Source organism: Mesocricetus auratus, unplaced genomic scaffold, assembly GCF_017639785.1.
Source record: "Mesocricetus auratus isolate SY011 unplaced genomic scaffold, BCM_Maur_2.0 Super-Scaffold_100001, whole genome shotgun sequence".
In the NCBI taxonomy this organism is placed as follows: domain Eukaryota; kingdom Metazoa; phylum Chordata; class Mammalia; order Rodentia; family Cricetidae; genus Mesocricetus; species Mesocricetus auratus.
The window spans coordinates 8,576,089-8,599,663 of NW_024429187.1; the positions used below are offsets into that span (position 1 = coordinate 8,576,089).

General features: G+C 40.0%; 1 protein-coding gene across 1 annotated transcript in view; it reads right to left on the reverse strand.

The window, feature by feature from the left end:
• The window catches only part of Plcz1 (phospholipase C zeta 1), a gene marked incomplete at its 5' end in the record, with an annotated part of 42,389 nt that overhangs the window by 16,439 nt on the left and 2,375 nt on the right, over positions 1-23,575 (reverse strand). Inside the window, 5 exon segments of the mRNA NM_001281643.1 lie at positions 1,310-1,549; positions 4,474-4,623; positions 7,189-7,333; positions 10,907-11,108; positions 14,597-14,828. Coding sequence (NP_001268572.1) covers positions 1,310-1,549; positions 4,474-4,623; positions 7,189-7,333; positions 10,907-11,108; positions 14,597-14,828 — 969 coding nt within the window.

The window sequence follows — 23,575 nt, forward strand, 5'->3', positions numbered from 1 at the left end:
TACGGGCAGCATTAGCTGGCCTAAGAGGAGGAGAGGGAAGGAAGGGAAGCAGGAGGGGGGGGAGAAAGGGTGAAGGAAGGAGAAGGAAGGGATTGCTAAGTGGGAGGAAGGTGGGGGGGCGCAACGAAAGGGAGTACAAGGGAGACATAGAGGGGACAAGGCCTAGACACACTGTTTGCCTATGAAATACAAAAAAGAATACAAATTTAATAAGAGGATAAGAAATAGAAATGTTCATAAAACATCTGTAACTGAACAAATAGTGATAGATATTTCGGCTGATTTAAAAGATGAGATAGAATTTGATAAAGTAGAAGCTAAAAATAAACACATAGAATCCATCAAGCAGAGTTGGCTCTTTGAAAAAATAAGCAAGATCAGCAAACCTCTATCCAAACTAACTAATCAAGAGAGAGAGAGAAAGAGAGAGAGAGAGAGAGAGAGAGAGAGAGAGAGAGAGAGAGAGAGAGAGAATCAGAAGGAATAAAGTTGGAGACAAAGAGGATGCTACAACAGATCTGATGAGGTACAAGGGATCATTGGGAATACTTTGAAAACTTATTTTCCAAAGAAAAATCTAAAAGAAATGGACAGATTCCTAGATGCACATGTTTAAATACAAATCATTCTATGGGGTCTCCCAGTCCTAGCTGACCACCACGGCATTTCCAATCGGTGCAAGTGGGTAGATCATGGCAGTTATTCAAAAACAAAATGCTTCTCTCCTAAATAGTCACGCACTGTGTTTGAGCCTGTAAAGTATACAAAGCTGAATTTTTGCAATAATCATCCCCAGATACAGAGAAATTGGGAGCAAAGATGCACAAAGTTCTGGATGTCTGGTTTGACACACTATATCAAGCCATCCCTCAATCAAGATTCCTTCCTATGAACTGTTCATGCAAAGGGGGCAATCAGGTCTCATTTCCATTGGCCTAGCTGGAAAGTAGCATATAACACAATGCACGCATTTTCATGTAATAACACAAATGCCTATAATACTGTGTAGCATTAACATTGCTTCTGTTGCTTCTGTCTCTGCACACTTTCTACTCTGTACAATGCCCACTACATAAGAGCTCATCATAACTGTCTCCTCCAGCCAAAGCATTTTAAGAAAAGCTACCCCAGAGAGAGATCGGTTTCAAATGTTCTTACCCACTGTTAACTTCTTTCAAATAAGATTTTAAATTGGACTCAAGCCGTCATTAAGAGAACTAACTCCCTTACGTAAAATTATTTCAACTCTCCACCAAGAACCTTAGAAAACTTTGATAGCTTGTAAGAGTCTCGGGAAACCTGTTCTCACCTTTTTCTTGACAGCTGCTCCTGCTGTCAGCTTTGAGGGACCTGTCTCCTTTTCCTGCTGGATCCGTGACAAGAAGATGTCTCGTGTTTCTGGTTCCTTTAGTGACTCCTCATCATCATCTTCATACACATCTTCTTCCACCTCTAACACCTGGCCCTCTTTGTTAGTCCCCTGCCTCTGGCGGGTTTCCAGTAACGTCCCTATCTTCTTATTTTTTACTAATATCTTGAATTTTAGTGCCTATAAACACAGTTGGAAACAAGACATGTGTACAGGTAAGTCATCGCTGTACACTTGACAAGTACCCTGACATATGTACAATAAAAGGAAAGCGGGACTGAGCATGGGAACTCACCTACAGTAGCAAGGTAGGGCAGGGACCTCATTGTGTTTTAGACCACTATCCATGCTCATTAGAAACCAGTGGTATTACCATCCTGGCCATAATTCACCCTAAAAGAAGCCTGTGGGGACTTACTATAAATGATCTTTTTTATAATCTGGGAATTGCTACGATTTGGTAAGTGTGAGATAGGTTGGAAACTGCAGGTATGTACATTGAAATGTGTGTCACATTGCTGAAGTTAAAAGGTTGCAACTTCCGGCAGTAGATGCAATACTCTTAATCCAGCATTAAAAGCATCCAATGGGATCAGGTATTTAAAAATGCCCATCAGCCTGTCTGACATCTAATATGGATTGCATTCAAAATGTATAAAGTTTCTTCAGTTGAAACCCATGCAAGTTTCAATGACTTAGTATTTCCAGCCCATCAAATCACAGATGTGACAAAATTTACCAGCATCAGAGAGGGTCATTCACTGTGAATTCAAAGCCTTCTGGCACATTTCTCAACTGTCTCTACCCTTTCCAAAAATCCGTTAATGTATTTGAGTGCCTACCATAACACATTACTACTCAAATAAATGTTCTAAAGTAAAGTTTCCCCCTTAAGAGACCTTAGTCTCCCTCCCTCCCTCCCTTCATCCCTCCCTCCATCCCTCCCTCTCTCCTCCCTCCCTCAGCCTCACACCTTGATTCTTCTCTTTTCTAATACGGAGTTTACCAAAATGTATTCTGTGCCCACATGCCAAAGGTGCTATGAATGATGCTTGCTAAAGAGCCACATTTTAGGGATGTACTTCACAATTTAAGAAATCAAAATCTTAACTCATCGCTCATGACTAAAGTGTTCATTTCCTGTATCCAATCCTTCCTCATCACATCAAGTTTCCCCCCTTTCGGTTCTCCACTGGACACCTGAATCATGAATGAGGATACAGAGCTAATTGTTCTTCTACTCTTAAATCTGTTGTAGATTTTTTCATTCTTTTTATTGGTGGATAAATTCATAAAAGTGTATTTCATAGTGAAAGTGTAAAATTCAGCATGAACCTCCACAGCCTCAGAGTGGCTCACCTAACTGTGCAGCAGGTTGCAGAGATCTGTGGATTTTGGGTTAAAGTTTTAATAAAAGCTTTTAAATCTTAAATTGTGGGGTTGAAATAAGGCTAAGTCACCAAGTTCCCAGGTAATTATTCTCACATTGAAGACTGCGCCCTGCGAAAAAGGGACTTTATTCTCTTTTATTACTCATTGGCTCCTTAGAAACCACCCCCCTTACAGTAATGTGGAAGCTGAGACCACAAAGACGGTCACTGAGGAGAACGCAAGAAAAAGAAAATGCTTGCTAACAGTACAATATTCAGAGAGAATTGTGTAAAATTTCCCATGAATTGGATCACGGCTCTGAAGTTGCATCTGTGGTGATTTACGGCCAGCATTTTGTATAAATTCTTACAGTTTTTGTCAGCTGGGCCTACTTAGTCTCTCAGCATTCTTCATGGGTCATGATTTTTTTCATTCACCAATAAGTGTATGTTGTCTGTCTTAGTTCTATCATGTGAGCACAATAGTTTTTTTTAATTTTTGAATTTCTCACTCATTTAAATGACATGAGGAAAAATATTCAAATCTCACAAAATAAAGCTGAAGTCACATCAAAAATCAGGTATTGATTGTTAGAAAATACTATTGAGGAAAAAGAAAGTTCACTTACATTTTGTGGCATTGGGGTTTACGAGTCAGCCAAAGAAATCTAAGAGAAGTGAGTTTGAGAGAGTGGATCATACTGCATCCATGCCTGAAGCAATGTTGCAGCAGAAGTGAGCATTTTAAGGAAAGAATGGAGAAGTCCTGGGTCCTGTGTGTTGCTGGGGAAATGGGTCACATGTATCTTGAGACAGACCTGACGGGATCCATCAGCAGGAAGAATTGTGGTGACTTGAATGCACAGCTCTCTGGGGCAGGCGAAGAGGAGACAGACAGGGGGGGTCCTGGGGGCTGACTGGAAAAGGGGGAGTTTACTCCCTGTGTGTTGATATTTTGAGTATGGATTCAGTTTACAACCTGGATATTTCATCTCTTTCTTAACCTTTTGCCTATAAAATATATCAAATTCCTGGGGTTCTATATTAAAATGCCTTCAGAGTTTGGACTAATGGATGAAGTAAAGCACACCATCAAAAACTGTATTTTACATCGATCTCTGCTTTGGTTCTTTTCCTATTACTGTCCTTGACAAAAGTCACTTAAAGGAGGAAGGGTTTATCTCAGCTCAAAGTTCCACATTACAGTCCCTCATAGCAGGGAAGTCCCTGTGGTGGCAGGAGGTCGAGAGAACTGGTCATATTGCATGCAGTCGGCCCAGAGAGCAGGGATGCATGCATGCCAGTGCCCAGCCTTGTCAGTCAGACAGCACAGCTTCCATTAACAAGACAGCTCTTCCCACATTAGCCAATGCAAGCAAGGCAATCCCCCGAACATGGCAGGCAGGCCCAGAGTCCATCCTCCCAGGTGATTCTAGATTCTGTCAAGTTGACAATTAGCAAAAAGCCACCAGTTTCTATGAATGTCCTCTGTCTGCATGTTCTCTTCCTTCACCAGCACTCCTTAGGCAACACAGAGAGAAGCAGCTTCTCTGTTAAATGATTAAAACGGAGCCGGTCTCTAACCTACGTGAGAAGGTGACCACAATCTGTCTGTCAAATGACCAAAACCAAGAGTCTGTGCTGGTCTCTAACCTATGCAAGAAGGTGACCACAGTGTGCACTTTGTTTTTCATTTCTTTTTCCTTCATCTGAGCTTCTCAGACAAAGTTTTACCTCTGGAGACGGTAGTCTATCCGGAAACTCATCAAGCATGTCGGAGAGAAGGAAGTCTCCAAAGGTACTCTGCAGAATGTCAGCCATCACTTCCTGCTGGCCTGGGGAGCAGTGGTTCTCCAAAGACAACACTACCGGGTACTCAGATGTCTAGAGTAGGAACCATTGCTATGGTTACACATCAGAACTTTTAAACTGCCCTAATGCAATTCATCTAAACATTTTATCTCTAAAGGCATCTCCAACCGTCTTAGCAAAAATAAGCTTGCTTTAAAATGAAAATTATCTTTGCATCTGACGAAGTAAGGGCTTCAAAAACCTATGTAAAGAATATTATTCTTGTTTGCCTTTGAAGTAAGAGAAAAGCCTGAATCACCCATCAGTGGGGATTTATTTCAGTAAGTTATATCACATCCATAGAAAGAAATGACAAAGGTCCATTACCAAGAAGTTGAAAGCCAGGCTTGGAGGCTTAGGTCTGTAATCCCAATTAATCAGAAGGCTGAGGGGAGAAAGATCCCACAGTCAAGGCTAGCCTGAACTAAAGAGTCTAAGGACAGCCTTGGCAACTAAGTAAGACCTTGCTTTAAAATAAAAAGTAAGAATAAAGGTGTGGGTACAGACTTTTGGTAGAGCATTTGCCCAGTATGCAAAACACACCAGCTTCAATCTTCAGCGCTCAACCCTGGCCCCCAAAGTTCTGTGAAGCTGTATACACCACCACAGAAACTGCTGTAACATATTCTTATGGGAGAAAACTTGCCTAGAAGACCTTGGGTGTTGAAAGTCCCCCAAAGGTATGACAGGTATGCTTAATTAACAAAGTAATGGGTTTCATTAAAACACTATCATAGGTGTACATCGTTGTACATTGTACTTGGTCTATATTCACATACATTATATGTTACCATAACTGGGATTTCTTTTTAAATTTCATTTCCAGTTAGGTCACTTTTTAATAAAAATGTTATTAATTATTTACTTTTATTTGGATTTTTTCATTCTACATATTAACTAGCTCTCACAGTTGTTTGTGAAATGTTTGGCTTTTTTTACATTTATTATCATCACCTGAAAATAGAGAGAATGGTATTTCATCCTTCATAATTTTAATGTCTTTTATTTGTTTATTTCTGTTTTTATGCCTGTGTAGTGTGTGTGTGCGCACATGCATGTATATGCATGACACGTGTGCGTGTGCGTGTTCGTGGAGGTCAGAGGACATCTTGGAGAGTCTGTTGTCTTCTTCCGCCGTGTGGGTTCAAGGATCTAACAGTTTGTCAGGCTTGGTGACCCTCACCTTTACACACAGAGTCATCTCTCCAGCCCATCCTTTCATTTGTCTTGTCCAGTTGCTCATCTCTGTTCTTTGGAGTCTTGGTAAGTGTAGACTTTTGGATCCCTGTGAAGACTTTCAATTTTAAGACTGTATCTATTGCCTTGTAGCATTTAGTTAAATTAAACTAAGTGAGGGCTGTCATTCAAGGGTTAATAAAGAACGTTTTAGACAAATGGAGCACTGGGTACAAAAGATTTTAGATGAACCTGAAAAACAAAACCCGGAGTGAACGAGGGGCACAGCAGCAGGGGAACTCAGAGGTCACAGAAAACTGGTCACAGGGACAGGGCGAGGCAAGGGTGGAGTGTAGCCTTTGTTCTGAAAGTCTTTGGAAGTGGGACTGATGTGGCAAAGTCACTCTGATGCGCATGACGGGTGATAAATAAACACAACATTGTGGTTTCCGGTTTATGTTTACAGGGTAGGTGAAGCAGTCACAGGGGAACATTGTGTTTATTGAACCTGCGGGTTTCTTTTTTATGTACATGCTTATTAAGTAATTACTGATGAAGATTTACTTAAATCCTTTGATGATGCTACAGTTGCCACTCTTTATTTTTTATTATTATTATTTTTTGGGGGTTTTTCAAGACTGTAACAGCCCAGGCTATCCTGAAACTTACTCTGTAGACCAGGCTGGCCTCGAATTCACAAAGACCTGCCTGCCTCTGCCTCTCAAGTGCTGATATTAAAAGCATGCACACCATACCTGGCCCAACAGAAGCAATTCAAATGCAACAGAAAAGAAATCAATTATATTAAATTTTCAAAACAGACTATCTAAAGGTATGCAATTAGCCAGCCTAGAAAAATGGACCCAAGTATTACTCAAAACACCTTTAAATTTTTTTTAATTAGATTGCTAAATTCAGCCCAAATATGATTAAACTTGTAAAATAACCTTAGTTCTATGAAAAATTAGAACTTTGCATCTGTAACTAATGAACTAGTCCATTTAAACTCCAAAGTGCACATCAGAACAGCATTAGTTATTGCCATTGTAGTTACAAATGATGTCATCAATTAAGATGATAGATAGTTGACACGTTTTATTCTTGTCTTAAAAGTAAAATATTTGGGCATGGGTAAAATGTTGATTATTGTCTAGATCAGTATACCTCAAACTTTGGGTTCATGACACATAACAAAAATAAATAGATTTCTTAACATAACACACACAAGACTAATAAAGAAGTGGCATGGACACTCACTACCTACCACTTTGATAAATCTACCTCTAGCCACTAAGCACCACATGGATTTTGTTGCCTACCGTAGCTCACAATTTAAAATGTCACAGGTTTAAAGCGAGGACACACTATAGAGAACTCGGGAGCAGTAAACTCTAAATGACTGTGGCAGAGACATGCACCTACCAAGAAGGCATACTTGTGTATTGCTTGGATGACAGTTTTGAAGAGGAGCTTGCTGGTAAGAGTGTAACCATGGTACACAACGGGTTCATTTTGTGCTCCATCCCAGCAGTCGATTTCCAGACAGCGGCAGCCTTTCACAAGGGCACTGACCAAAGTTAAGCAAAGCAGTGTCATACGCAGACCATGAACAATGGGTAGAATAAGATCAACTACTCAGACTTTTAAAATAAACATATAGGACAGTTTGTAATGGAGAAACATTTTGAACCTTAGAAAATTGCAGCCTTAGAAAGTAGAAACCACTCTCTTTGTGTCACAGAGAGAGACCGGTTCTCCCACCGTTTGACTCTGCATTGATCTCTTTGCGAAGCTTGTATGTGCTGGGAGTGCGTGCTGCCTCTAGCTGTCTGCATTGATCTCTTTAGGAAGTTCATATGTGCTGGGGGGGAAGATGGCTGCCTCTAGCTACAGTTTCAAACCCCTTTGCCTCCAACCCAAACGGTACTGCTCATGGTGCTACTATTGCTGACTTTGTCACCTTTGCAATATACAAAGGCATCTGAAAATAATAAAATATATTAGTAAAATTGTATATTTCATCACACTGCGTTGGGGGGGGGGGGGGGTGAAATACATGGTGGGAAGGGGAAGGAGGAAAGAGAATCCATGGCTGCAGCAAGTGGAAAAGAGTAAGGTTGGCAACCCAGTGAACCTGTTCGACCTTCTCCTGCAAGGACAGTTGGAGCCCTATTCCAGCTATTCAAAGCAGGAAACCTGTATACCTGGTCATCTATGTTGCTTTGACTCACAATTTCTTTGGAGAAAATTTTGAGTGACCGTTTTAGAATGCACCAATTTCACAGCTCTCTCCAAACTGAGGAAAATACATTCCCACTTCCACTCAGGTCTAAAACTAATTTGATTTTCCATCTATCAAATGAATCGGCTTCTTGATCTACACATAAATTCTGTCTTGGGTTTTGAAGTCAGTTGTACCACTGGGTTTAAATGAATTTTCAGTGTTCTTCCTCCGAGAGTGACTGACACTTTAATAAACATATACCTTTATTCAAACCAAGGCAACTGGAGCAGATTGCATTGAGAGTTTTCACTGAGTTCATAATGGTGAATGTGCACAATGAGGGCTGTTGTTAGGTCTTCAGGGACAACCTCAGGCAGTCACTGTGAAATGGGTGGGCTTTTACCAGGGTTTACTATAACTTCCTGATTTAATTGTGAAAATTGTTTTACTGTGATGCGGATACAGCTCAGAGCAGGGTTCTTTTCTATGCTGCACAAAGCCTTAGCTCAATCCTCAAGTTTACAAAAGGTATGTTTAGGGAGTCATTCAAATGCGCATAATAGAAATAGGATGTTTATTTCACAGGTACACATGGTTGCTTAGAACTACATACACCTTCCTTCTTTTGATTTCCTGTGTTCAGGTTATGACTGGGGGACTAACATGCTAACACAAAGGCTAATACCACTGACGCAGTGCAAAGCTATGGTCCACTGCCAGAGGTTAGACTCTCACCGAGTCCACTGTTCATTATGCCCTGAGTTCCATGAGAGCGAGAAGCTGCATTCTCATAAAAAGCGGTCTGACAGAGAATCAGTGATTCATCAGGGCTCTGTGTTAATATGAGAACAGGACAGGAGCCCAGGTGCCTAAGAAGAAATGAGACAGAACTAACCCACGTCTTTGGAGGAGGCAAAGGTGCATAAAACCAGGCTGAGTTGAAGCACCAGTGCCCTAAAAGGTACTCATTCGTTCAGGAATGGGTTCAAGCAATTCACTTGCCTAAGTACAGAACTAACCTCTCCATGAAGAAAAGGCTGAAGGCTGACTTTTCCAGAATTATCTTACACTATCTGTTGTGTCTAGGTGGCCAGTTCTCAAGTGGAGGTGTACCGAGTCCCACAAGATTTTTTAATTTATATCTTTATTTATTTACTTTGGTTTTAATTTGAACAAGCATGGACAATTGTTTCTAGTTTTATGTTATTGTAGGATTCTATCTTCCCTATATGATATTTTCTTTAACATGGTCCAGTCTCATAGTTTTAAATATCACCTGTAAACTAACAGCTTCCGATTACATTTTTCCAGCTTGGAGGGCTTTTTTCTTTCTGAGCTACAAACTCACATTAAACCCAGCTGCCTATTTGACAAAGGCCTCAGGAAGCAGGTTGGTGTCACAAACTCAGTATGGAATCCCTAGAGCTCTTGACTTGGCCTCACACCCCAGGATGAACCTTCTGAGCAAGCATCAACACTTCAGTCAACAGTCTCTCTACAGGCGTGGCTGCTGGGCCAATCCGCGTGACTTCTCTTCCCCACTCAGACTGCTTTCCTCATCACCTGTTAGCCCTGGGTCTGCCTCCTCCAGTCATTTCAGCTTGTCACCACCGTGGCCACTCCCCTATGCCTTCATCATCTACCCAGCCTGCCGTGTCTCCCCTGTTCCTCCCGTGTCAAAGTGTGACACTGTCTCAAGGAAAATCTCCCTGATGACTCCGCCACCTTTCCATCATCAACAAGACCTTCATAAACTGACCCTTCTCCCCCTACCCAGCCACTTCATTTGCCGTACACTTGTGGCCAGATGTTTTTGCTAACTTCTAAGATTTGAACCTGCCAAGTACTTAAAATGTCTCCATTCTTCTGTGGCTCCCTCTTTACCCTCAGCCAGGACAATTGAGAAATCTTTTCTGACAATGTAAAGTAACACTGTCAAGCCCTTATCACATTGTTTAATGTGCTTGGTTTATCTTTCTCATAAAACTCGTCAACCTCTGATAATATTCATTTACCTTTTCATCTGTTGATTCCCATTAATTTGTAGGAAAACAACAAGGTGTCTAAAAACTGTCATTCCCTGCTAGATTGATCTCTGCTGACTAAGCTGGACCCACTGTTAACAGCATGTCTTATAGGATATAAAGTTGGAGGTATGAAATTACCTGCTTTAATCTATGTAAATTACTTAACACATTGATCCAGAAAAATCACTATCTAGAACACCAAACCACACAACTTACTATATTTATGAACTAGCTTTTCTTAGAACATTGTGTCCTGGTGTCTAAGAATTGATACTATGTTTGTTAAAATCCAGTATACTCCAAATAAACATAACAGTAATATTTTCCTACAAGAAATGTACAAATTGGTCAAGAAACTTCAGAGAACTTGGACCCATGGAGCAGAGGTCAATGGGAAGGACCAGAGGAGAAACCTGTGGTGCTAACATACACACTATGTTGTATTTCCATTTCATCCAAAGGATCGACCGTCAATGTAGGAACAAACTACTGTGTCTTGTAAGTTTGATTTTGAGGCACAATCTACTTATTGCTCAGCACTCATACTGAGTTAGTACAGCAGGAGATTTATGTGTCAGAGACTTAAAAGTCAAAATAGCTGATAGGTAAGATATGGGGGAGAAGTAGAGGCAGGAGGATCACGGTTCAAGGACAGCCTGTGCTACACATTCTAGGGGCTGGAAGACAGCACAGAGGTTAAGAGCTCACATATGCCTCTTGCAGGGAACCTGAGTTTGACTCCTGGGTCTCACACCTGTTGGCTCACTCCAGCTCCCTCTTCTAGCCTCTTGGGCACCTACACTCATATTCACAGAACCACACATAAATACTTATCCATAAACTTAACTTAAAATGAAGATAAACTTTCTAAAGAATCAAAATAAAATACCTTACATATCCCCAAATGTCACTTGGTCCCACTAATTGATCAGATATCAAGTAGGTGTTGTGAGAAGATGAAATAAAATAATCATTTAATGGCTGATTCATGTCTTGATACACTGTTCTACACTTCTCTTTAAATACAAGACAATCTGGTGAAAACATATATCTTGAAAAACCTTCAAATGATATCTGGCCTTTATTTTTCACTGTAAAAAATAAGTAAAAAAGATGCAGATATACCATTAGTAATTTACAACTTTTATATCTTGTTTGTAAACCTAGTGGTAGAGCATATTTATAAAATATATATATTTAGAATTATTATTAATCCATTTCTAAATCTTTCTTGAGAAGTATATATGCATACACATACGTGCGTGCACGCGCGCACGTACACACACACACACACACACACACACACACACGGCTCAACTTTTAACTCGCTATAACTGAAGTTATATGCACTGAAGTTATAAACCTGTACTCTGGATCCAGAAAGCCAAGTTTTGAATGCATTTGCTTGTCATGTGACTGGAGGATGCTGGTTAATCTCACCCAGTCCATGAAAAGTAGCTAACAGAAGAGTTACCCCATGTAGAGCAATGCCCATTGCTATTGTGACTGTTTATTTGTATTTGGCTCAAAGAGAAAGTGAAAGTGTGTCTTCACTTTAGAGCCTGGGCCTCTCAATCTCACTATTGTCTGGTCCTTTTATGTCAGACTGGAGTCCAGGTCTTAGAAACCAAGTAAACTTCTAGGAATTAGTCCTGAAGTAGACAAAATTTAGACAGAAAGTGATGTGCACCCATACTAGCATTGACAGTGTTTGCAAAAGCAGAATAAATAGGAGGAAGGGGAGAAAATGAAAGCTCAGACTTCGGTACAGAGCTAGGTGGCCATTAAAACTGGTATAGCATGAGACAACAGTGATATAAGTCAGCCAATGTTTATGACAAAATGACAGCTTTCAAAACACCGTCACTCAAAGAAAATCAAGCCAAAAAAAAACCCTGCTGCTCCTATTTTATCCAAAAAACAAAAATCTAGAAGAAATCATAAAATTTTATAGACACACAAACTGTTTAAGAGTCATATAAATTCAAGGAAGATTCATAACAAAAGCATCACCCGACATAACAATAATAGTTTGCGTTAATTTATCTATTGGATTTGACTTGCAATCCTTCTGAACTACTAAACAATTAAATAAATGTTATTTAGCAACAGAGCAGAAAATGAGGGACTAGGAAGATGGCTCAGTTGGTAGTGTTTGCTGTTCAAGCACCAGAAATAAGACATGTCTTTAGTCCTAGCACTGTGGAGGCAGAGACTGGAGGATTCCTGGGGCATGATGGTCACAGCCCAGACAAATTAGTGACCTCCAGGTTGTGTGTGTGTGAGAGACCCTTCCTCAGAAAATACAGTGGAGAGCAATTGAGGAAGACACCCAACACCAGCCTCTGCACACACGTCTGCACACATGAACGCATACACATGCAGTGAAGAAGATATAGGAGAGAAAAAAAATCATGTTGCATCATTTAAAACCACTGGATGGAGAGCTCACAAGATGACTCAGTAGGCAAAAGTGCTTGATGGGCAAGCCTGGAGTTTCATACCTGGATCCCACCATAAAAGGAGAAAACCAACTCCTGAAAGCTGTCTTTCTCCACACACATGTTCCTCTCCTCTCCTCTCTCTCCTCTCTCTCTCTCTCTCTCTCTCTCTCTCTCTCTCTCTCTCTCTCTCTCTCTCTCTCTCTCTCTCTCTCTCTCTCTCTCACACACACACACACACACACACACAAGATACTTGACAAATACTTTCTAAAATTACAAATTATGATGAAAATCAATCTCAAGGATTTTTGGTACACATGCTGACATGAGATTGGGAAGCTTCGCAGCACTGAGGACTCTAAGAGCATTAATTATATTGGCTTTTGAGACTAAATTGATGGACAATTATACTGATAACGTAGAAGTCTTGACTTCATATGACAGCATCTATGATGGGCAGAAGTTCAAAAGATGAAGGAGAGAACAATGCAATGCCCCAATTAAAATGAAAGCATGACTTCAGTGCCAATCACTATCCTTTTGCATATTTAATTTGCTACCCAGAGATAAGAGCGACAGTGTGACTTTTTATTTTATAATGTTCACTAAGTCAATGCTACTAAAATGACCGTTTCTAAACAATGGCTACATAAAGAGCTTTAGCCAAACTATCCATCAACTCACAGCATCCTTGGGGAAAGCTTGCTATTAAAGGAAGGAACGGTCAGCTGAACTTTCCAGTTAGGGTTGGTGATACAGTGTTAGCTGCTTTACCTACTGGTGCAAGTTCTTTATGCTCTTTCAAAAGCAACAAAGGTCAATGGTGTTCAGGCCAAGCTGTGACTAGCACTGCACTTCATGTCAGCAAAGGGTGCAAGTCCTTCCAATGTGCATGACGCTGTCCTGAACTCTGGCCTATAAAGTCTTCTATGGTTTACCTATCACCTCCCCCTCACATCTCAAGCTCTAATCACCCTCATCAGGAAAGAATTCATTGTGCATAAAGGGATAACTGAAAAAGAAATGGAGGAAATATGGTATGTTTTCATTTAATTTTCACATGTCCATAGTTTCTTATTTAAACATATTTAAATAGCACAATGCTTAAAACAGCAGGCTACCTATAACATTTGTGTTTTACTTTTGTGTTCATCATACTCATGAGATTAAGACACCTTTAAGATATGTGTGTGTATGAATATATTACTTTCGACTATGTGTTTCTGTATGTGTGTGTACATGTACATGTGTTTGCACATGTATATGTGTGTACATGTACATGTGTTTGCACATGTGTATATGTGTACATGTACATGTGTTTGCACATGTGTATGTGTGTATACATGTACATGTGTTTGCACATGTGTATGTGTGTACATGTACATGTGTTTGCACATGTGTATGTGTGTACATGCACATGAGTTTGCACAAGTGTATGGGTGTGTACATGCACACGTGTTGACACATGTGTATGGGTGTGTACACATACATGAGTTTACATGTGTGTGTGTACATGTATATGAATTTGCATGTGTATGTGTGTACATGTACATGTGTTTGCACATGTGTGTACATGTACATGAGTTTGCACGTGTGTATGTGTGTGTACATGTACATGAGTTTGCACAAGTGTATGGGTGTGTACATGCACACATGTTTGCACATGTGTATGGTGTGTACATTTGTGCTGTGGTACAAATGTGAGAGCCTGAGACAACCGTGCACAGGTTCATTCTCTCCTCCCACTATGTGGGTTCTTGGGGTCAAACGTTGGTCACTAGGCTTGGCAGCAAGCTTCTTCAACAGCTGAAGCATCTTATTTGACCTTCAAGATACTTTTCTTTATAGGCACAGGTATCATCTTGTTTTCACAGTAGAAGATCTGAACTCTTAGAAATTCAGTTAAAAGAAGTGGTCTAACCAACAGAGTAGAGATGGATGTCATTATTGTACATTAGAGCTTAACAAATTTTATTTACATATATATACATATATATATATATATCCCATGACAAACAAAATCAAAATGTATGCTTCCTACAAGCTCAACAACCCCCAAAATTTTCATTTGATAAAAATCATAACTTACCAAAGCACTTTACATATGATAGGTTTTGACTGTGAACAGAGCTCACCTTCGTCAATAGGCTCATACTTCTGGATGATCTCAGTTGAAAGAGAATCATTTTCCTCCAGTTCATACTGCTCTCGTGTTAAAAACTCAGTCAGGCTTTTTTCAGAAAGAATCTTCCGGTTCTCAGAATATGTGTTGAAAATCTCAATAATTTCTTCTCTGTGTGCAATACTCCGATAAACAGCTCTAAATTCTTCTATGGTGATTTTCCCTTGTTTCTGTCTATCATTTTCCTACTAAAAAAAATGACTGGTGGGCTCACAGTGGAAGAATCGAAAAAGTACAAAGTAAATGTCATCATATTCACATACTATATGGTAATCCTTAGAAATTAAACACTATGTTGGATCCTTATTGAAGATAAAATGCATTAACCTGTGTGGAGTGATGCCAAAGTCAGGAAGAGGTTAGGAGCTGGCTAAGTGAGGAGAAGGTAGAAATGGGTGTGGGGGAAGATAAGGGTTTTAAGATGTTTTTCAATTATGTATTTCCTTTGTGTACTCCATTCCACTCCAGTTCCTTTCTAAATTCAGGTTGTGATTGTGTGCTTCTGATTCATAGCCTGGATCATACACGTCAGATACATGCAAGATCACGGTAGACTATAGCAACTGTGGTCATTAGGGAGCGCCTTGAAAAGAAGTCTCAGACCTATAGGGCCAAACAAGATGGGTTCTACCAAGTAAGGGTAGATTCATCTGGCAGTTATAGAAAATTTATATTTAAACTCTAGGAGATAAAGGACAAGGATTCCGGCTGGGCTCAGGCTTTTAAAGTAACAAAAGCACTATGAGGTCCTGCATCAGAAAATTGCCTGACCAAAGTAGAGATCAGAAAAACGAGCTGGAAATCAGTCCAGCTTGAGGGCATTCACATACACGTATGAGGCTATGAATTTGATTCCCAGCACCACACAAATTTGACGTAGTGGTGCATCTCCATAACGGCGGCACATGCATGTGAGAGCAGGAGGGTCAGAAGTTGAAGGTCATGCTTCACTACGTAGCAACTTCAAGGCCAGATCGGATGACATGAGACTCTGCCTCACAATGCTAATTAAAATAAAATAAAGAAGGGGAGGTGGTCTGGTTAATTGTTTATTAACAATTGGAAGGCATGGAAAACCTCAGAAAATGCAGCTCAAGCAGGAAATAGTGGGCACACGATGAAAACAGTTATCAGCAAAACACTGGAAGAATACGGAAAGACTTGAGCTTGCAAAGATTGTAATCTTAGGAACAGAATTATCAGACTGCAAGCAAATGAAAGAAAACCTTCTTAGGTAACAGAAAATTCACCTGAGTAGTTGTGATTCCAAAGAGGATTTTCTTAGAAAGTGTATTGGCACCCTCATTACCCTGTGAACACCTTGAATACAAAGAACCCCAGGTTGGAGGGCCATCAGGTTGAGGTAAATGTTTACAGGGATGACAGTGGCTTTCAATCCCCAAAGTGGGGTGGTAGTCTGGACATACAAAGTACACTCTCTCTCTCTCTGGCTTTCCCATTCTTATCTGAAAAACAGGAACAGATAGTCCCACCTATGCCATCAAACTGCCGTGGGAATTGGAAATATATGCCAAATGGTAAACTGAATAGAGGTGACTTGTCATGTATTATCTATGTCTGTTCCCTCACATCCTCCAGCCAAGCTGTGTCTCACCTTTTGAACTTTTTCCTGTGAATTATACAACATTGTAGAACTCCTGGGGTACATCAGGAGGAAGCACATGAAATTACAATAAACAAGCTCAAAAGTGTAAGTTTTGTCACTTGGTCAACTAACATGGCTCCAATTACCAGTTTTAAATTCTTGAGGTCCTTCACAGTGAATGTTGTAGAATTACAATAATTTTGTTATAGTTCCCAAGCCACTCAGTTCCTCACTGAAAATCTTAATTGAAAGTCAGTTAAACTCAAAGTGGATCTGTAACTCAGATAGTTCTTGCCACACTTGATGTTATAAATCAAAATTCCTAGACTTCCCGAATAACAGTAGGAAATAACATGTGTGCTACCTACTGAGAAACATGAGTTTTGTTACATTCAACCTAGATACAAACATGGCCATCTTAAATATTCTCTGCTGACTTGATTTTAGGTGTGTGTTTTCCAAATAAGTAAAGCTGCCTTTTGCTATGATAAGAAGTTGGAGCAAAGACCAAATAAAACCTCACAAATCTACATAATTGTTCCAACTAATCAATACCAAAAGGTAATTGTGGCTCACAAATTAACCAAAAACCCAAAAACAAAAGCTACAAAAGATAATTCTGATGGTAGCATTGAATGGGGGCATAGCTAATGAAAACGGAAAAGGAACGCAGTTTGGAAGTAATGATCAGGAGAAACAGGAAGAAGATGACTGAAGCCTAAGGCTGAGACACAGAAGAGCTAAAACTTTTAGTATAGCTGTATTAGTATAGCCCCTGTAAATAAACTGTCCCCAGTCCCAACAATGTACACGTCTAATCCTTAAATCATACAGACATAAGTAGAAAGAACAACACATTCCATTGCTCAAACTAATAGCACATTAACACATATGCACAAATAAATTCCCTAAGAGGAAAATCTGATTGTTTCACCCATCCCCTAAATGACCTCTATTGCCCTTGTCTTCAAGACACCCTTACATGTATTATACATGTGTTGCCATAGGCCTCTGAAGATGGAGAGGCAGGCTCTGCATCCTTGTATGTCACACAGCAGGTGCCCTGAATCAGTCACTGTTTACATGGCATAGACACCATGATACCCCTGTGTGGTAGAAGCTGTTGTCTCAGTGTATGATGCCATCCTTTGTCTTCTTAACTGGCTGGAGTCTCCTGATGTGTACATCACTGTAGAATCGTCGCTATATCCCATATCTGTTCCCTGGAGGCATCAGACATCCATTTCCTAGATTTGCCTCAGTTAATGAGTTTGCGTCTTACATTCTTGTTATTTTGAAGAGTTCTTCACTGCAGGTATGCAGAATTATCATTCATGCAAAAGTTTTAGATTTACCATGGATTTCTATGAATTAACAGTAGGTTCGTACATTCATTTTTGTGTGCATCTGGGAACACACGTGTCGTGGTATACATGTAGAAATCAAAAGACAAGCCTCAACAGCGGATTCTTGTAGGACATAAAAGGGAACCCAGATTATCAGTCTTGGCGACAAGGGCCTTTATTCAGTGAGCCATCTCACCAGCCATCTACCAACACACAGACTAGTAACAAAGAGGGGAAAATAAAATGCTGGGCAGACAGGAGTGTGTGTAAACCTTGTTACAGTGGATCATGGAAGGCATATAAAGGATTCATCTGTCATCTACTCAAGAATGTAACGGAAGAGAATTATCAGTGAAGGAACAGAAAGATCAAAAGCCATAAAACGGAGGTCAGCTAGGCAGAGTGAAAGAGGCTACCTCTATCCAGCTTCTAATTCCCAGTCAATTCTGTATGGCTTCCATATTATTTATGCATTTGTTATTTTCCTAGTCAAAATCTTTATGGCTATCAACTGTCTACCAAAGGAAATTTAAATTCTGAGGTCCACCCTCTCAGAGCTCCACTATCAAGCCAGGTGTGGTGACTCATGCCTATACTATTAGCATTTGGGATGAAGAGGCAGGCCGATATAGAGTTCAAGTTCATGCTCAGCTGCACAAGAGTCTGAGGCTTGCCTGGGCCACATCAAACTCTGTCGAAGAGGAGAGGAGAGAGGGGGAGAAGGAAATGAATGTTAGAAAACATTCATTTAAAAACTCCGTGGTGGTGGAGTTAGTGGTGGCGGTAGCAGTGGTACACACCTTTAATCCCAGCACTCGGGAGTCAGAGGCAGTCAGATCTCCGGGAGTTCAAGGCCAGTGTGGTCTACACTAAGCTAGTTCCATGACAGCCAGGTTACATAGAGAAACCGTATCTCAAAAGAATAGAAAAAAAGGACTGAAGGAAGGAAGGAAGGAAGGAAGGAAGGAAGGAAGGAAGGAAGGAAGGAAGGAAGGAAAGAAGGAGGAAGACAGGGAAGGAGGGAGGGAGGGAGAGAAGAGGAAGGGAGGGGGAGGGGAGATGAGGAGACCTAAAGGGAAGAAAAGGAGGAGGGGATTGAAGGCAAGGAAAGAAAAGAGGATAAATAAAGGGAAGGGAAGGATGAGAAAAACAGAGACAAGAAAGAAAAACTTTTCACCTCTGGTCCTAAATCGCTTTTCTCCCCAACCCCCTCCAGATGTCCTCCAGGCACATGTGACTCCTTTTTATTCACCAAACCCTCCTGCTGTGCATTCTGTACACACAGAAGCTTCTTGTTCTTTGGTCTTTGAAGAAGGCCAGCTCCACATCCTCTAGTCTTCTTTGTCTCAAGTCCCAGGTCTTCTGAGACATTCATCACAGGAAGTTCAGTATTCCTTTCTCTCCTGAGAGATGGTGCCTCCCTCCTTCCCCACAGTGCAGACTTTCTAAGATACCGACATATTTATCAGTCGTTGCTAATTGCCTAGAGACTATGAAGACCTAAGCCCTGTGGTAACAAATTCTAGAAATTTAAAAGGATGCAATTTCATACTTGGCTCACAAGCATAGGTATAACCAAATACTAGATGTGTGTATGGAAGGTATATGCAATATTGCTTATAAAATATTATAATGCTATAAATTAAAGACCATTGTAAGACAAAGCAATAAATCTTACTATAAAGGTATAATAAAAAAAACTTTAATGGATTAATGCTCAAGCCATGACTCAATAATTTATCTTGTAGAAAGATCTTCAGAATACGTTGCCAAGATCATAAACTTATATGATTTTTACCCAAATTTATAATAAAAAGTCACCTTGTAAAAAATTAAATTTATGTCATAATCTATGTCAGTTTCTTAGGAAATCAATATATTTTGAATAGTTCCTAATGCAACTTCATTCACAGCTTACTAAGGCATATTCATAAATAATGTCTTTTTATGATTTAGAGCAATCCTCTGGCATTAATATCCCCCATTCACAGACTAAGAAATTTGTTTAGGAAAGGTTTTGGTTTGCAAAACCAGTAGCTAAGCCTAAAATCTCTATTGCTTGAGATACTGCCAGATTTTAGTCACTCAAGTCAGCTTTGTTTCATTAGATTTATTTCAACAAAAAGTGCACCCCTGTGAAAGGAAGATTTAGTAATTAGAGTTCAATGAGAGTTGGATGCCCTGAACTGGAGAGATGGCGCGATAGACAAAGCTCTTGATGAGCAAGGATGAGGACTGGGATTCAGAGAGCCAGCACCCACTCAGAAAGCGGGGAGAGGATGACAGCCCACTTACATTCCCAACTCTGAGGAAGCAGAGAAGGGTTCCTCGAGGCAAGCTGATGAGTTAACCTCATAGAATCTGCAAGCTCAAGTTCAGTGAGGGATGCCGCCTAGGTAAATAAATTGGTGACAACCTCTGACTACTTACATGCATGTCCACACATGCAAACATATATACATGCATGTATGCACATCATACACACATGCATATGCCTGAAAGACTTGAATGGTCTAGATGATTGATCTGAAGACATAGATAAGATTCACCCACCCAATTTACATTTCTTACCTTTTTTTTTTTCAATCAACCTTTGGATATCAGTTTAGCCTGATACAACAAAGTAGGCTTTCATAGGTAAGCTTACCACAGTCATCACTGCTGTTTCTAAAGTTCTCAATGCCATGGGTTCATTTTGTAACTTTTTAATGTATTCTAAGCATACTATGGCTCTAATTTTTTTAAAAGCTGTATTCATGTATTTACATAGGTAGATAAGTGCATGAGAGTCAGAGGACAACTTGCAGGATTCAGTTCTCTCCTACCACAATCAGGGCTTCGGGAAGAGAACTCAAGGCATCAGAAGCAAGGGCTGTCACCAGTGAGATGTCTCCACTGCCCCAATTTCTATGAACATTGTTGTCACAGTTACACCAAAACTATTCCGCCTAACAAAATAAACACGTAGACCTGCCCATGTCCGAACAATAAAATTTCTCAGTGACACGTTTCCATACTTTGACAACTGTTGAACATTCTATAAAGTGCTTTGGATGTGGTGCGTGCTTCACCTAATCCCGGTTCAGATCACCTGTGACTGAAAGAAATTCCAAAGCAATGTAATGATGCGTGGATAGCATTTACACCAGCTCACACTTGACGTTTTAATACACTGCTGCATCCACATTTGTTGCACGTGAAGTCTGCTAAATCAGTAAGAACATGACTTTCTCCCTCTTAGGAGATATTATTAGATAGAAAACCCTATGTGCTTAACTCTTGTGGGGAATTTTGTGTTCTTCAGGTGTGGATTTAGACATGAGCTGATTCCTCACGTCTAAAGCAATATTATTTGGAGGCTCAGAATCCCCAGCGATGTAGATTGGCCAATCTAACCTGTTTTTTGTGTTTGTTGTTGTTGTTTGTTTTTTCTCTAACTCTCAAAAAGAAAATTGTCAGCTTTCTAGGACAAAATTCAAGTAAAATTTCGTCTTGTTGTTTTCAGGATCATCCCCTCTGCTGCTTTCTAATGGAATCAAGCCAGAATCTTCCTTGCTAGTTTTTTAAACAAAATCTCAGTAGAGTTTCTCTCTTGGAGTAAGTGAAATAAGAATATTTCTTCAGGCTACTCATTCTTTAAATTATATTGCTGGGTCATAATGACATATCAACGTTTTACATACTTGGAGCCACTGAGATGGTTGAGAAGGTAAAAGAGCTTGCCACCAAGTCTCACCCCCTGAGTTCAGTCCCCAGGACCCGTATAATAGAATAACAAAACTGACCCTCAAGGCATTTTTCTCATCATCACATGCACACTGTGGCACGTGTGCACACATCTGTGTACACACACACACACACAAAATGTAAAAAAGTAAACTTTTTTTAAAGTTGACACATTTAAAATATTAACTTAAAGAATTAAGGGATAACTATAAAACAATAGAGTATGCTGAACACCGCATGCATGTTCATCTGATTCAACGGTGTTCTTCTACTGTGCATATGTGTTACACACACACACACACATACACACACACACACACACACACAAAGACACAGAGAGTAACAAAAACAGTCAACATAAGATCTACTCATCAAATTCGATGGCTGTAATTCCATTTCACATTCTCCCATAAGCCCACCTCAAGGATCTTTTCCCATTGTAAACTGAAGCTGCACACTTTGACTAACACTAGCCTGCTGCCTACCACACTGGTCCCTCCCCACCCCCATTCTACCCTTTGCTCCCAAAAACTTAAGCATCTCAGATCCCTCACATCAATGGTATCCTCAAGTATTTTATCTCTTTGTCTGGCTTCTTGCACCCCATTCCTCTAATGGGCTTATTCATGTTATTGTGAATAGGAAAAAGCCTTTCTTTGTCCAGGGTGCATAATATCCCATGTTATGGATATGCCATGTTTTCTTTACCCATTATTACATAGATGAACACTTTGGCTGCTTCCAATGCCTTGGCTATACATATTCTGCAGTAAGCATGTGCATTCAGGGCAAACTCAGAGCTTGTTTACAGTCTTCTTGGGAATGTAGCCGTATCACACAGATACTTCTATATTTAAGTTTTGGGGGCCTCTCCATATTTTCCACAATGGTTGCAATGATTTGCATGTCCATGAATACAGTACAGTATGTCTTACAAACACTTGCTATAATACATGCACTTCCATTCCATCAGCTGTGGGTGACATCGCCTGTGGTTTGCTCTGCATGTCCCTGTGGGTTGCAATGCATTTCCCTAATGGCTAGTGGTGATATGTACTTTTGAGATATCTGTTGGCTGTTTGCATACTTTTAATAATGTCCATACATTTGCTTATTTTTAAGTGTCATTACTTTTGTCCTCTACTGCATTTTGTAACTTCTTTATATGTTTTGGATATTAACCCCTTATCGAATATTTAGTCCATAACTATATCCTCTTACTCTGTAGGTTGCTATCTTGGCTTTCCACATCTGTTGTTATGCCAAAGCCATTAACTGAGTGTAATTCCATCTTCTTTGTCTTTATTTCCTGTGTGTTTGTTCTAGAAACCACTATGAAAGCTGATGCCAAGGGAATTTTTTTCCTAAGTTGACTTCCAGGAGTTTTCTGGTTTGCAGTCTGACATTTACATCTGTAATGTGTTTTTTCATGGACTTAGTGTGCAGCCTCTGAGTCCATAAGGATATCCAGGCTTCCCTATGTTGCTCACTGAGGAAACTCTCCTTCTGCCACTGGGTGTGCTCCCTTTTGTCTCATTTGCTTGTATGCCTCTTACAGATTTGCTCTATCTCAAGGTATTTTGGTTATACAAGGTCTTCTTTAGTCCAATAAGAATCGGAAGGTTTTTTCTCACTTTTTGGAGAGAGAGAAACTGCACTGAATTTGTAGATTGTCTTTGTCAAAATGAGCACATCAACATAAAATGTTTCAATTTATTTCTATAGTTTAAATTTTCTTTTGTTCAAGTTTCATAGTCCTGAACAAGTGTTTTATCTCCTGAGATAAATTAATTCTTAGGTGCTTTATTCAATTTGGTATTAATAGAAATGAAATTGTTTTCTTGGTTTCTTCTGGAGTGATTTGATGCTGTTGAGTAGAAATGCAATGATTGTTATAGATGATTATGCGTCCTGCCCTTTGCTGGATTTATTCATGTAGATAGATTTTTTTGGCAGAGTCAGTTATAAGGACTTTTTCGACATAAGATCATCTGTGACCAGAGACAATTTTACTTCAGCCATTCCACATTTGATTTCTGCGTCTTCACTAGCTTCCCTGGCTAGTGTGTCTTTCTTGCAGAGTCTTAGAATAGTTGAGGTGGGAACCTTTGCTTGTTCCAGATCACAAAGAAACGTCTTAAGAGTTGGAAGGTGAAGATGGAGAACAAACCACACCAAGTGTACCAGGAAGAGGGGTGTAAGATACTTTATTAGAGAGAAAGAAGTCACTTACATGAGAAGATGAGAAATGAGG